The 16,559-nt window shown below is 39.4% G+C and overlaps 1 protein-coding gene across 1 annotated transcript in view; it reads right to left on the reverse strand.

Annotated features, from left to right (window-relative positions):
* B3GLCT (beta 3-glucosyltransferase) overlaps positions 1-16,559 on the reverse strand; it is a 139,730-nt gene that overhangs the window by 24,510 nt on the left and 98,661 nt on the right. Inside the window, exon 12 of the mRNA XM_081083593.1 lies at positions 15,678-15,777. Coding sequence (XP_080939719.1) covers positions 15,678-15,777 — 100 coding nt within the window. The remainder of the gene's footprint in view (positions 1-15,677; positions 15,778-16,559) is intronic.

Consider the following 16,559-nt stretch of genomic DNA (forward strand, 5'->3'; position numbering starts at 1 on the left):
CATGGGCTATGCATATATCTTCTTTGGCTAATCTCTTCACCTTCTTTTATCCAATCCCTCCCACCCCCTTCCCCTCTGACATACCTGTCTGTTCCAATGTTCCATGCCTTTTCATCAGTTTATTTTGCTCATTAGATTCCATATATAAGTGAAATCATGTATTTATCTTTCTCTGACTGGCTTATTTCACTTAGCATAATAATCTCCAAGTCCATCTATGCTGTCTCAAAGGTAAGAGTTCCTTCTTATTCACAGCTATGTAGTATTCCAGTGTGTAAATACACCACAACTTTCTTTTCCACTCAACTACTGATGGGCACTTGAGCTGTTAACAGATCTTAGCTATTGTAAAATAGCACTGCAGTGATCATAGGGGTGCATATATTCTTTCTGATTGGTGTTTCAGGATTCTTAGGATATATTCCCAGAAGTGGGATCGATGGGTCAAAAAGGCAGTTTTTTAAAGGAAACTCCACACTGTTTTCCACAGTGGCTGCATGGAACTGCATTGCCTCCAACAGAGCACTGTGGTTCCCTTTTCTCCACATCCTCGCCAGCACTTGTTTGTTGACTTATTTACCATAGCCATTCTGACAGGTGTGCAGAGATACTTCATTACAGTTTTAGTTTGCATCTCTCTGATGACTAGGACATTTAGCATTTATTCATATGTCCATTGGCCATCTGTAAGTCCTCCTTGAAAAGATGTATAGGCAAAAATGTTGCTCCAAAGGATGTCTCAGATTTTACTGCCTATATTTTCTTCTAGGATTTTAAGGATTTAATGACTTACATTTAACTCTTTTATCCATTTTGAGTTTATTCTTGTATATGGTATAAGTTTATGGCCTACTTTTTTTTAAAATTTACCTACCCAATTTTCCCAACACCACTTATTGAAGGGACTGTATTTAGTCCATTGTACACTCTTGCCTACCTTTGTCAGATATTAATGACCATAAAGCCATGAGTTTTCTGGGCTCTCTGTTCTGTTCCATTAATCTATATGCCTGTTCTTGTGCCATACCAGGCTGTTTTGATTAAAATGGTCTTGTAGTATACTTTGATATCTGGTATTGTGATATTTCCAACTTTGTTCTCCTTTCTCAAGATTGCTGAGGCCATTTTGGGTCCTTTTTGGTTCTAAATTTTTGGAATATTTATTCTAAATCTGTGAAATATGACAATGGAATTTTCTTTTCTTTCTTTCTTCATTTATTTTTTATAATTCTTTATTGCTGAAAGTATTACATATGTCTCCTTTTTCCCGATTGACCCCATCTAACCTGCCTCCACCCCCCGCCAGGACCTCATTGCCCCATTCAATGGTATTTTAATAGGAATTGCATTGAATCTACAAATTGCTTTGGGTAATACTGATATTTTAATGATGTTAATTCTTCCAATCCATGAACACGGTATATACTTGTACTTGTTTGTGTCTTCCTCTATTTCTTTCTTCAATATCCTATAGTTTTCTGAGTACAGGCCTTTTACTTCCTTAGTTAAGTTTATTCCTAGGTAACTTATATTTTTGGTGGAACAGTTAATGGGGTTGTTTACTTAGTTTATTATTCTGATAGTTTATTATTGGTGTATAAAAATGCCATTGATTTCTGACCATTAACATTGCATCCTGCTACTTTGCTGAATTCTTTCATTGGATCTAGTAGTGTTTTGGTGGAGTCTTTAGGATTTTCTAAGTACAATATCACATCATCTGCATATGACAGTTTTATTTCCTCATTTCCAATTTGGTTGCCTCTAATTTTTTCTTGATTTTGACTGATCGCTGTGGCTAGGACTTCGGGGATTATGCTAAATAAGAGTGGTGAAAGTAGACATCCCTGTCTTGCTCCTGATCTTAAGGGAAACACTTAGTTTTTGCGCATTGAGTATGATGTTGGCTGTAGGTTTTTCATATATGGTCTTATTAGGTTGAGGTATGAGTCCTCTATTCCAGCAGTTCTCAACCTGTGGGTCGCGACCCCTTTGGTAGTCGAACGATCCTTTCACAGGGGTTGCCTAAGACTATCCTGCATATCAGATATTTACATTATGATTCATAACAGTAGCAACATTACAGGTATGAAGTAGAAACGAAAATAATTTTATGGTTGGGTCACAACATGAGGAACTGTATTTAAAGAGCCAGAAGGTTGAGAACCACAACTCTATTCCAACTTTGGTGAGAGTTTTTATACAAAATGGGTGCTAGATTTTATCAAAGGTTTTTTCTACATCTATTAATATGGTAATGTGATGTTTATACTTCCTTTTTTTTTTTTTTAGAAATTAGCTATTTTATTTTTTTATATATTGTTTCTCTCTTTATTGATTAAGGTATTACATATGTGTCCTTATGCCCCCATTGCCCCCCACCCTCCAACATGCCCTCACCCTCCTGGTGTCTGTGTCCACTGGATAGGCTAATATGCAGGCATACAAGTACTTTGGTTGATCTCTCCCTCTTACCCCCACCTTCCCCTACCTTCTCTCTGAGGTTTGACAGTCTGATAGATGCTTCTCTGTCTCTGGATCTGTTTTTGTTCATCAGTTTATGTTGTTCATTATATTCCACAAATGAGTGAGATCATGTGATATTTATCTTTCTCTGACTGGCTTATTTCGCTTAGCATAATGTTCTCCAGCTCTATCCATGTGCTGTTGCAAATGGTAGGAATTTCTTCCTTTTTATAGCAGCATAGTATTCCATTGTGTAGATGTACTACAGTTTTCTAATCCACTCATATGCTGATGGGCACTTAGGCTGTTTCCAAATCGTAGCTATGGTAAATTGTGCTGTTATGAATATGGGGTGCATACATCCTTTCTGAGTGGTATTTCTAGTTTCGTGGGATATATTCCTAGAAGTGGGATCACTGGGTCAAATGGGAGTTCCATTTTTAGTTTTTTGAGGAAACTCCATACTGTTCTCCATAATGGCTACACCAGTCTGCATTCCCACCAGCAGTGCACTAGTGTTCCTTTTTCTCCGCATCCTCGCCAGCACTTGTCGTTTGTTGATTTGTTGATGATAGCCATTCTGACAAGTGTCAGATGGTACCACACTGATGTTTTCATTTGCATCTCTCAGAACATTAGTGACTTTGAGCATGTTTTCGTATGTATCTTAGCCTTCCTTATGTCCTCTTTCAAAAAGTATTTAGGTCCGTTGACCATTTTTTTGATTGGGTTGTTTATCTTCCTTTTGTTAAGTTGTATGAGTTCCCTGTAAATGTTGGAGATTAAACCCTTATCAGTGATAACATTGGCAAATATGTTCTCCCAAGCAATGGGCTTTCTTGTTTTGTTGATGGTTTCTTTTGCTGTGCAGAAGCTTTTTATTTTGATGTAGTCCCATTTTTTTATTTTCTCTTTAGTTTCCATTGCCCTCAGAGTTGTATCGGTGAAGATATTGATATGATATATGTCTGAGATTTTGCTGCCAATGATTCCTCCAGCGTTTTTAAGGTTTCCCATCTTACATTTAAGTCCTTTATCCATTTTGAGTTTATTTTTGTGTATGGTGTAAGTTGGTGGTCTAGTTTCTTTTCTTTTTTTTTTTTTTAGCATGTATCTCTCCAATTTTCCAAACACCATTTATTGAAGAGACTGTCTTGACTCCATTGTATGTTCTTGCATCCTTTGCCAAATATTAATTGAGCATAATGGTTTGGGTCGATTTCTGGGTTCTCTATTCCATTCCATTTGTCTACATGTCTTTTCTTGTGCCAGTATCAGGCAGTTTGGAGAATGGTGGCTTTGTAATACAGCTTGATATCTGGTATTGAGATCCCTCCTACTTTGTTCTTCTTTCTCAGGATTACTGCAGCTATTCAGGGTCTTATTTTGTTTATTCCAGATAAATTTTTGGAGCGTTTGTTCTAGGCCTGTGAAATATGCTGTTGGTATTTTAATGGGGAGTGCATTGAATCTATAGATTGCTTTGGATAGCATGGACATTTTAATAATGTTGATTCTACCAATCCATGAACATGGTATGTTCTTCCATCTGTTTATGTCTTCCTCTATCTCTTTTTTCAGTGTCCTGTAGTTTTCACATATAGGTCTTTTACCTCCTTAGTTAAGTTTACGCCTAGGTATCTGAACTTTTTTGGTGCGATGCTAAATGGGATTGTTTTTTAAATCTTTCTGTAAGTTCATTATTGGTGTATAGAAATGCCATAGATTTCTTGTCGTTAATTTTGTATCCTGCTACATTGCCGAATTCATTTATTAAGTCTAATAATTTTTTGATGGAGTCTTTAGGGTTTTCTATGTACAGTATCATGTCATGTGCAAATAATGACAGTTTTACCTCTTCTTTTCCAATATGGATCCCGTTTATTTCTTATTCTTGTCTAATTGCTATGGCTAGCACTTCCAGTATTATGTCAAACAGGATTGGTGAAAGTGGGCATCTCTGTCTCATTCCTGTTCTTAGGTGAAATGGTGTTAGTTTTTGCCCATTGAGTATGGTTGGTTGTAGGTTTGTCATATAAGGCTTTTATTATGTTGAGGTATGATCCTTCTATTCCCATTTTGCTGAGGGTTTTTTTTTTTTTATCAAGAAAGGGTGTTGGACTTTGTCAAATGCTTTTTCTGCATCAATTGATATGACTATGTGATTTTTATCTCTCAATTTGTTTATGTGATGTATCACATTTATTGATTTGTGGATATTGTACCATCCTTGCATCCCCGGGGTAAATCCTACTTGGTCATGGTGTATGATCCTTCTGATGTAATGCTGGATCTGATTTGCTAGAATTTTGTTAAGGATTTTGTAATCTATGTTCATGAAGGATATTGGCCTGTAATTCTCTTTCATTGTGTTGTCTTTATCTGGTTTTAGTATTAGGGTAATGCTGGCTTCATAGAATGAGTTTGGAAGTGTTCCTTCCTCTTGAATTTTTTGAATAGTCTGAGGAGGATAGGTTTTAGTTCTTCTTTGAATGTTTGGTAAAACTTCCCCGTGAAGCTTTTCATGTTTTTTGAGGTAGGCCTGTAGAGCTATGAACTTCCCTCTCAGGACTACTTTCAAACCCCATAGATGTTTTTAATTTCTTCTTTGATCTCTTTGATAACCCAATCATTGTCTAATAGCATGCTATTCGGCTTTCAAGTGTTTTAATTTTTTTGGTTGTTTTGTTGTAGTTTATTTCTAATATTATGCCATTGAGGTCTGAGAAGATGCTTGGTATGATTGCAATCTTCTTGAATTTGGAGAGACTTTGCCTGTGACCCAAAATGTCATCTATAATTGAAAATGTCCCATGTGCACTTGAGAAGAACGTATATTTCTTGGTTTGGGGTGAAATGTTCTAAAGATGTCAATTAAGTCCATCTGATCTAGTAAGTCATTTATGATTGCTGTTTCTTTGCTGATTTTTGTCTAGAGGATTTATCCAAGTGAAGGCAGTGGGGTATTAAAGTCCCTTACTATGATTGTATTGCTGTCAATCTCTCCCTTAATATCTTCCAAGAGTTTTTTTTATGTATTTGGGTGCTCCTGCATTGGGTGCATATATGTTTACCAGGGTTATATCCTTTTGTTCTATTGATCCCTTTAGTATTATGAAGTGGCCTTTCTTATCTCTTGTTATAGCTTTCACTTTGAGGTTATTTTATCAGATTTAAGTATTGCTACCCCAGCTTTTTTTTCATTTCCGTTTCCCTGGAATATATTTTTCCATCCCTTCTCTTTCAGTCTGTGTGAGTCCTTTGTTCTGAGGTGGGTCTCTTGTAGGCAGCATACATATGGGTCATGTTTTGTTATCCATTCAGTCACTCGATGTCTTTTGATTAGAGCATTTAGTCCATTTACATTTAAAGTTATTGATATTTATTGTTTGTAGCCATTTTTAATTTTTGTGCCTGTGTTCCTTCTTCCCTTTTTATTTCTTCTTTTTACACCAGTCCCTTTAGCATTTCTTGCATTGCTGGCTTGGTAGTGACAAACTCCCTTATGCTTTTTTTGTCTGTGAAGCTCCTTATTTCCCCTTCAATTTTGAATGATAGCCTTGCTAGATAGAGTACTCTTAGATTCAGACCCGTGCTTTGCATCACTTTGTAAATTTCCTTCCATTGTTTTCTGGCCTGATGTGTTTCTGTTGAGAAATGATTTGATAATTTAATGGGAGATCCCTTGTACATAACTCTGTCTCTCTCTTGCAGCCTTTAAGATTCTCTTTGTCCTGAACATTTACCATCGTAATTACGAAGTGTCTTAGTTTGGGACTCTCTGTTTGTGTGACTTTTTTCTTCCCCACATCAGGGAGGTTTTCTGACATTATTTCTTCAAATAGGTTTTCTAACCCTTGTTCCTCTTCCTGTCATTTTGGCACCCCTATTATTCATATGTTGCTGCATTTCATGTTGTTCCAAAGCTCCCGTAGGCTCTCTTCCTGTCTTTTCATTTTTCTCTCCAATTGCAGTTCAGTTGGGTTCGTTTTGTATCCCTGTCTTCTAATTCACTAATTCGGTCTTCCACTTCTCCTAATCTACTGTTGAAACTTTCCATGGTGTTTTTTATTGCAGCTATATCACTCTTTATGTCTTCTTGATTCTTACATAAGTTGTTGATTTTTACATCCATCCAGTTTATGAACTGTATGGCCCTTATTCAGACACATTGTATGACTCCATTTCAACTTAGATGCTTTTCTCTTGATTCTTCCTTTTCTTTCCTTTGGGGGTTTCTCTGTCTCCCCATTTTTGTTCTCACCAAAAGATCTAGGTGTCAAGTCATGCGAGGGCTGCTCCTCAGGCAGCAGTGGCTTTTTGGGTGATGGCTGCTCCTCGGGCAGCAGTGGCTCCTCGGGCGGCAGTTGCTCCTCGGGTGGTCGAGGCAGTGGCTGCTCCTCAGTTGGTGGCGGCCAACAAAGATGGCAGCTGGCAGCCACGCAGCTGAAGTGAGCAAGAAGCTTGCTTGCTCCAGTGATGGAGGAAGCCAAGCTTCCTCCCTGCTGCGGCCGGGCTCTGAGCTCCACTCTAAGCAACAAAGTTGCAATTATAGAAGCTAAACAAACCCCAGATACCTGCTTTCAGCAGGCCATGGCCTCGGAGCTGGAGCGACAACAAAGTTTCAATTATAGAAGGTAAATAAATCCCAGAATAAAAAAGAAAAGATAAAAAGGAGAGGCTGGGAGCTTCAGTCACTGGCGGGCTTGGCCAGCCTGAAAACCCTCAGCCCCTCATCCAGACTGGTCAGGCACCCCAGTGGGGACCCCCACCCTAAAGGGGGTGTGGCCAGCCTGAAAACAGCCATCAGCCCCTCATGCAGGCTGGCCAGGCACCCCAGTGGGGACCCCCACCCTGAAGGGGGTGCAGGCAAAACAGCCATCAGCCCCTCATCCAGGCTGGCCAGGCACCCCAGTGGGGACCCCCACCCTGAAGGGGGTGTAACCAGCTGCAAACAGCCATCATCCCCTCAGCCAGGCTGGCCAGGCACCCAAGCGGGACCCCCACCCTGATCCGGGACACCCTTCAGGGAAAACCAGCCGGCCCCCACACATGTACCAGGCCTCTATCCTATATAGTAAAAGGGTAATATGCAAACTGACCCTAACAGCAGAAAGACTGGGAATAACTGGTCACTATGACACACACTGACCACCAGGGGACAGATGCTCAATGCAGGAGCTGCCCTCTGGTGGTCAGGGCGCTCTCACATGGGAGGAGCTCTGCTCAGCCACAAGCCAGGCTGATGGCTGCCAGTACAGCGGTGGTGGTGGGAGCCTCTCCTGCCTCCTCAGCAGCACTAAGGATGTCTGACTGCAGCTTAGATCTGATCCCCGCTGGCAAGTGGACATCCCTCGAGAGCTGCTGGGCTGCCAGAGGGATGTCTGATTGCCAGCTTAGGCCCAATCCCCTGGGGAGCAGGCCTAAGCCAGCAGGTGATCATCCCCAAGGGGTCCCAGACTGTGAGAGGGCACAGGACGGGCTGAGGGACTCCCCCACCAAGTGCACAAATTTTTGTGCACTGGGCCTGTAATATATATATATATATATATATACATACATACATACACACACACAAGGGCCCTCTGTGTGTGTGTGTGTGTGTGTGTGTGTATATACATATATATATATATATATATATATATATATATATATATATATATATACACACACACACACACACACACACACACACATTTAGTTGCTCCCATATTTGGTGCATATATGTTTAACAGGGTTATATCCTCTTGTTGGATCTATCCCTTTAGTATTATGCAGTGACCATCTTTGTATTTTTTATGGCTTTTGTTTTAAAGTCTATTTTGTCCAATATAAGTATCATTAACCCAGCATTTTTTTTCCCCCGTTTCCAGTTGCATAGAATACTTTTTTCTATCCCTTCATTTTTAGCCTGTGTGAATGTTTTGATCTTAGATGAGTCTCTTATAAACAGTATGTTTTCTTACTCATTCTACCATATTTTTTTTTATTGGAACATTTATTCCATTGTCATTTAAGGTTATTATTGATAGGTAGTCATTTATTGCCATTTTTCTTTATACCTGTTTCTTTCTCTCTGTTTCTTCTTCTTAAAGCAGTCTTTTAACACTTCTTGCAATGCTGGTTTGGTGGTAATAAATTTTAACTTTTTATTTTGTCTGGGAAGCTGTTTATTACAAGTTCAATTTTAAATGGTAGCCTTGCTGGATATAGTAATCTTGGTTGCAGGTCCTTGCTTTACATTACTTTGAAAACTTCATGCCTATCCCTTCTGGTCTGAAGTGTTTCTGTTGAGAAATCAGCTGACAGCCTTATGGGAACTCCCTTTTAGGCAACTTTCTCTCTTTTGCTGCCTTTAAGATTCTGTCTTTGTCTTTAATCTGGGCCATTTTAATTATTATATGTCTTGGTATGGGTCTCTTTGGGTTAATCTAGATTGGGACTCTGTGATTCCTGCACTTGTGTGACTTTCCTTCATCAAATTATGGGAGTTTTCTGTCATTATTTCTTCAAACAGGTTTTCTATTCCTTGGTCACTTCTCCTTCTGTGTATATTGTTACATTTCATGTTGTCCAAAACTTCCCTAAAATACCCTCATTCTTTTAAATTATTTTTTCTTTTTGCTGCTCTGATTGGGTGTTGTTGTTTTTTGTGGGGGGGTTTTCTAGCTTGTCTTTCAAATAGCTGCTTTGATCATCTGCTTAATCCAGCCTGTGTATTCCTTCCAGTATATTCTTTATCTCAGATATGGTATTCTTCATTTCTGACTGGTTATTTTTCATGGTCTCTATGTCCTTTTTCATGCTACTGACTATCTTTAAAAACACTAATTTGAACTCTGTTTCTGATAAAGGGCTTGCCTCTATTTTCATTTAGTTATTTTTCTGGAGATTCCTCCTGTTCTTTCATTTGGGGCCTGTTTGTTTGTTGTTGTTGTTGTTGTCTCCCCAGGTTGGCTGTTTCTTTTTGTTTGTTTCTCTGTATTAGATAGAACTGCTATGATTCCCAGTCTTGGTGGGGTGGCCTTATGTAATATGTGACCTGTGGAACACAGTGGCTGAGTCTCCTTGATCTCCTGTGCTGGGTGCTCTAGGAAAGCCCCTTTTGTGGGTTATGTGGGCACTCCTGTTATAATTGGGTCTTGATTGCTACTGGCTCATTTGTGGGTGGAACTGACTCTCAGGCTAGCTGTGAGTATCAACCCCTACCATGGCATACAAGCTGCTGACAAAACAAAACATAAAACTAAAAAACACACAACAGCACAACAATTAAAATAATAAGAAAAATTAAATATAATATGGAAAAAAGTAAAAGAGAAAAGGAAAAGAAAAAAAGAAGAATATGAAAATTTTAAAAATAGTAAAGGATAAGAAAAGAGAAATGGGAAGAAAAGAATATGAAAATTAAACAGCAAATAAATAGAGTAAGGAAAGGAAAAAGAAAAAAATATTTTTTAAAAAAATGAAAGTAATAAGAAAAACAAAGATGTATAAAAGAGGAAAGATCCCAGCTGGTATGACTCAGTAGTTGAACATCAACCTATGAATCAGGATGTCACAGTTCAATTCCCGATTAGGGCACATGCCTGGGTAGTGGGCTCAATCCCTAGAGTAGGGGGTAGGGAGGAGGGGGAAGGGTGTATGGTAGGCAGCCAATCAGTGATTCTCTCTCATCATTGTTGTTTCTGTCTCTCTCTCTCCCTCTCTTCCCCTCTGAAATCAGTAAAAAAATATTTTTTTAAAAAAAGAAAAAAGAAAGAAAAGAATAAAAAAGTGGAGTTCCCCTCAGCAGGCAGTCTCCCTTTTGATTTGCTGTTTTTGACACTTGTTGGATCCTGCTCCAATATTGTCTAAAGCTGTTCACTTGGTGTATTGGTTCGGGGCCTCTTTGGAGAAATTCTGGTGTATGCCAATGTCATATGCTGTCCATGTCTAGCCCTGGGCAATTTGTTTGAGGCTACATGTAATGCACAGCTTGTAATACTGACCTTGGCTAAACATGAGAAGGGCCAAGCTATACTCTAGAACTCAATTTTACCAGCACATGGCAGAAGGGCTAGTCAGCAAACCTCTCAAGTAACCCTGGGACCTGCCTCCACCTTCCAGCTGGCTGTTAAGCTTAGTCACGGAAAGGGCTTAGTCTCTAAAAGGCAGAATCACAAGGGGTGGTTTTGGATCTCCTGTGAGGGGGAAGTGCTATTTAGACTTTAGGAAAGATGGTGGGTGTAATCCTCCATCCAGATCCACAGGACTGAGTCTGTCTCAGATTTTTCCCTGACCTTGGCAGGGTGGAGTCCCAAGTCTTTTTTTTTTTTTTTATTAGTTAAGGTATTACAAATGTGTCCTCATCCCCCCCTTTAACCCCCAACCTCCACCCCCACACACAAACTCATGCTCCCATCCCCCCGTTGTCCATGTCCATTGGTTTGGCTTATATACATGTATACAAGTCCTTCTGTTGATCTCTTCCCCTTACCCCCGCCCTCCCCTACTTTCCTTCTGGGGATTGATAGCCTGATCGCTGTTTCTCAGTCTTTGGGTCTGTCCTTTTTCATCAGTCTATGTTGTTCTCTATAATCCACAAGTGAGTGAGATCATGTGGTATTTATCTTTCTCTGACTGGCTTATTTCACTTAGCATAATGCTCTCCAGTTCCATCCATGCTGTTGCAAAAGGCAAGAGTTCCTTTTTTTTTTACCGCAGCATAGTATTCCATTGTGTATATGTACCACAGTTTTCTAATCCACTCATCTGCTGATGGGCACTTAGGCTGTTTCCAAATCTTAGCTATGGTGAATTGTGCTGCTATGAACATAGGGGTGCATATATCCTTTCTAATTGGTGTTTCTGGTTTCTTGGGATATATTCCTAGGAGTGGGATCACAGGGTCAAATGGGAGTTCCATTTTTAGTCTTCTGAGATAGCTCCATACTGTTCTCCACAGTGGCTGCACCAGTCTGCATTCCCACCAGCAGTGCAGAAGGGTTCCTTTTTCTCCACATCCTCTCCAACACTTGTTGTTTGTTGATTTGTTGATGATAGCCATTCTGACAGGTGTGAGATGATAACGCATTGTCGTTTTGATTTGCATCTCTCGTATAATTAGTGAATATACCGTGTTCATGGATTGGTAGAATCAACATCATCAAAATGTCCATACTACCCAAAGCAATTTATAGATTCAATGCAATCCCCATTAAATTACCAACGGCATATTTCACAAATCTAGAACGAACGTTCCAAAAATTCATCTGGAATAAAAAAAGACCCCGAATAGCTGCAGCAATCCTGAGAAAACACAAAGTAGGTGGGATCTCAATACCAGATATCAAACTGTATTACAAAGCCACTGTTCTTAAAACAGCTTGGTACTGGCACAAGAACAGACATATAGATCAATGGAATAGAATAGAGACCCCAGAAATCGACCCAAACCACTATGCCCAATTAATATTCGACAAAGGAGGCAAGAGCATACAATGGAGTCAAGACAGTCTTTTCAATAAATGGTGTTGGGAAAATTGGACAGATACATGCAAAAGGATGAAACTAGATCACCAACTCACACCATACACAAAAATAAACTCAAAATGGATAAAAGACTTAAACGTAAGATGGGAAACCATAAAAATACTAGAGGAATCCACAGGCAGCGAAATCGCAAACATATGCCGAAGAAATTTCTTCTCTGATAATGCTCCTAGGGCAATGGAAACTAAAGAGAAAATAAACAAATGGGACTACATCAAAATAAAAAGCTTTTGCACAGCAAAGGAAACCATCAAAAAAACAACAAGAAGACCCACTACATGGGAGAACATATTTACCAATGATACCACCGATAAGGGTTTAATTTCCAACATATACAGGGATCTCATGAAACGTAACAAAAGAAAGATAAACAATCCAATAAAAAAATGGGCAACGGACCTAGATAGACACTTTTCGAAAGAGGTCATACAGAAGGCAGAAAGACATATGAAAACCTGCTCAAAGTCACTAATTATACGAGCACCAAGTCTTGTAGCCGGGTGGCTGGGGCTTCCGGAGCCCAGAGGTTGAGTCTTCCAGAGGCCAGGAGGGTATTCCTATAGGGTCTCCCATGAAGGGGAAGCACCAGTCTGGTTTGTGGGAAAGTGGGGGAAATGGCCCAGCCCCAATTCCAGTCACTGACACCCACAGAGTCTGCCCAGGCTTTCCCTTCCTGCCTATGCCACTGACTCCTCAGCAGGACTTAAGATGCAGGGTGGAGTGAATGGGATTCTTGATATAATCCCAGGCGGCTGCTACTTGGAGGGTGTTGCACTGCCCAGGAAAGATGGCTGCTGTGGTATCAGAGGATGAACCAGTACAGGGATTTCAGCAACTGCTCCCCCATATCTCTCTCCCAAGCCACAAACCAGACTCTCCTTAGGCAACTCCAGTCTGTACCACCCTCCCTCCTCTGGAGCCCAGGTGAATGGCCGCAAACAAAACTGCGAAATGGCTCTCCAGAGCAAGCGTTTGCCTCCTTTGGGCTCTGCCTCTCCTGGGTTACATTTCCTTAATTGGCTAAATAAATGTCAATGTTTCTCATGCCTATGATTCATCTCATTTCCAAAAGGTAGATGTGATAGCGTTTCTCTAAATTATTTATTACTTAGTCTGTTCTCACAGGACGGTACCAACATTTAAAACACTAGAGTTCTAGTATTTTGTTTTTTCTCTTTTGGCAGAATGGTGGGATCCTAAGAAAACAAAACAGAGATGCCGAAGAGGAGGTCATCTTTTCAATCCATACTCATGCTGCTTACAAAAATTCCCTAGCTCATAGACCTAAGGCTGAGAGTGAAGAAAATAAATTTAATGTATGAAAAAGAAATCTCTCACAAGTACAGTGCTGAAAGAATCTACAAGTCTTCTGATCAGGTTTATATTTGTATGAAGGTCAAGGCCTCTGATATTTGGCAATTTCTGAATGGCCAAAAAAACGTGATCTTTGGAAACAATCTTGTTTTTGGCACACAAGTTAAACATTCTAGGCAGCTAATCTGGAATCAGTCTTGAGGAAGTCGTTTAATGAACAGCTCTGCATGGGTAGGCCAATAAGTGTGTGGATACCTATAAAACACCACTAAGTTATGGAATTGAAGGTCCCTAAGGAAATCACAGCCTTTGGTTGATAACAGGCCCTGTAAAACTCAAAGCCTTCTCCAGAAGCCTTCTCCACATGCATGTCTCCTTCTTGACCAGAAAATAAATTAATGTATTTCTCTTCCTCCTGCATATTGCAAAATTATCATTTCAAACCCTCAACCTTCAATTCCTGAAGTTAAAATAACACATACAGCATCTCCTCTGGATTTCTTTTCCTAATGACATTAACTATTTCCATAGTCAAAATATCATTCATTTTAAAGCTGGAGAATCATAAGCTGAGTCTGAAAACTATCACATCGTTCATATAAACTGTCAATGTGGCAAACGCCAACCAATCTCCAATTCCATCCAAGTGGACTGACCCTAAATATTGCAATTATTCAGCCTCATGACTTCAGAAAAGTTAGAGCTCATGGTGATCAAAGATGATGTCAGAGTCTCAAAAGAAAAAGATGACAAGATTCAACTCAAAAACACATTTAAGACATCATTGAGTAATTAGATATTATTGCTGGTAAATATTGAGAAGAAAAAAAAGAAACACAAAATGAAGATCTGGCAAAACTTCCAGGTGGAGTAACTGCCCTGGATCGGTGGCATGAGTGCTGCAGTTAGAGATGCAGTAAATGCTGCACGAGACACTGTCAACAAGGACACAGTGTGGCGGTGGCCACGTGCAGCTTTGATGCTGACAGCTGTGCTTGGGGTTCACTGAGCTTGGATCAGTGGGTTTAGCATTTTCATTAAATTTGGAAAGTATTTCTTTAAATATCTGTCATGTGCCCCTTCTCTTCGGAGGACTTCAATCACATATATACAAGGACACCTGGAATTGTCCCACGGCTCAGGGATGCTCTATTCACTTGTTTAAAATTATTTTTTATTTTTGTTTCATTTGGGTAGTTACTGTACAGTGTCCCCAAGATTAGTGAACCTTTCTTCTGTGATGTCTAATTTGCTGTTAATACTATCCAGGGGTTTTCACCTTACACAATGTAGTTTTCATCTCTAGAAGTTCGACTTCAGTCTTATGTATACTTTCCAAGTCTCTTTATTGAACATAAAGTATGGAGTTATAACTATTTATGAGTGACAGCTTTAAAACCACTAATTCTAATGTATCGTTTCTGGGACAGTTTTAATCAACTTAGTTTTCTCTTCATTATGGGTGAATTTTCCTGCTGCATTGTGTGCCTGATAACTTTTGATTGGATGCCAAGCATTGTGAATCTTTTTGGAGCTGGATATTTTGGTACTTCTATAAATCCTCAAGTTCTGTTCTCGCATATGAGCTCATTACTTGGAAACAGTTTGGTCTTTTAGGATCTTGCTTTTAAGATGTGTCAGGCAGGACTGGAGTAGTGCTTAGTCCTAGATTAGTATTTCCCAATATTAGAGGAAGACCCTCAAAGTGCTCTACCCAATAATTCATGGAACAAGGGCATTTCAGGCTAGCTTGTGTGAACAGGCCTGTGAGAGCATCAGGCATCATTCCTTCTAATCATTTTGGTAGATTCTTTCCCCAGCCTTCAATAATTTCCTCACATACAGTGCTGATCAGTATTTAAGGGGTGCCTCGAGAGATATCCTGTGTTCTCTTTTAGTGCAGCTCTGTCCTCTCCAGTGCTCTGTCCTACAAACTCTAGTGGCCTTGGTCTCCCAGACTTCAGCTTTAATCCTCATTTTGCCTTGGCCAGTGTGGCTCATTTGGTTGAGCATTGTCCTGTGCACCTTAAGGTTACAGTTCGATTCCCAGTCCGAGCACATACCCAGGTTGTGGGTTTGATCCCAGTCATGGAGCATGTGGGAGGCAACCGACCCATGCTTCTCTCCCACATCAATGTTTCTCTCTCTCTCCCTCTCCTCTTCTCTCTCTCTAAAAATCAATAAAACATTTTAAAAATTTTCATTTCATATATTTTAGTCCCTTTGGGAGGTTGTTTCATCTGTGAGAGTAAATTCAGTCCCTGTTAACCCATCTTGGCCAGATGTAGAAGTACCCACCATAGTTTCTAAATATGAATATATATAGAATTGGAAGCCATCCTGGGATGAGAATGGCTCCTTACCTTATTAATGTATCATCATCCACAATGACTAACCATGCTATTTTGCCATGGCTGTGATTCAAAAATCTTTCCAAAATGGCAAATGTCTTTCCACAATGACCTAGGAAAGGCAAGAGGAAAACTTACAATGTAATATTTTCTTTAAAAGATATATAATTCATTTAAAAATATTTTTGTTTTTGAGTTTTTAAAAGAAAAGGCTTAAATGTTGTCATGTACCTTAATAATTTAAAATTTTCAAAATTAGCTTCACTAATTTTCACAGGCATAGTGAACCAGGAGAAATTTTAGAAATCGTGAAGTCTAAGCCATTCATTTCACACATTAAGAAATGAAGAATAGAGAGATGAGATGAGGCAGGGATAAGACTAGTACCTTCACTCTAACAAATAAGAAAAAAATTACAAAGCCTGGCATCTGTCCTTCGATATACTTATTCTGAAGCAACTGGTAGAACCTTAAGTATCACAACCATAGGGAAACAAACAGCAGTGCAAAAGTGGACTTCTAAATCTTCGATCATTTTGTAAGTACTTGCTGTTAAGTTTTAATATGCTGGATCCAGTGGCAGGTTCTAGGCTAGGCACTAAGGTAGTCATAGGCTTTGGGGACATGAGATAAATGTAAATGTGTTATTGGAAAATGATGAGGCCATGATAAGAATAAAATGCTCGGGAAGAGAACCCAAGTTGATAAATAGAAAGATGCCTCGCATTTCAACAAAATATTTGGTGACATGCCAGAGAACAAGCTAATATTAATTAATATTAAACCACTCAAGTTGACCATTATTTTTGTTATTCATGATCTCTTTCTGTACTTTTAGCCATTATGGTATGTATTTTTGAAAGCCACCTCAAATTCCTTTAAGAATACAGTAGA

The sequence above is a fragment of the Myotis nattereri genome (genome assembly GCF_964212035.1).
Source record: "Myotis nattereri genome assembly, chromosome: 2".
NCBI lineage: Eukaryota > Metazoa > Chordata > Mammalia > Chiroptera > Vespertilionidae > Myotis > Myotis nattereri.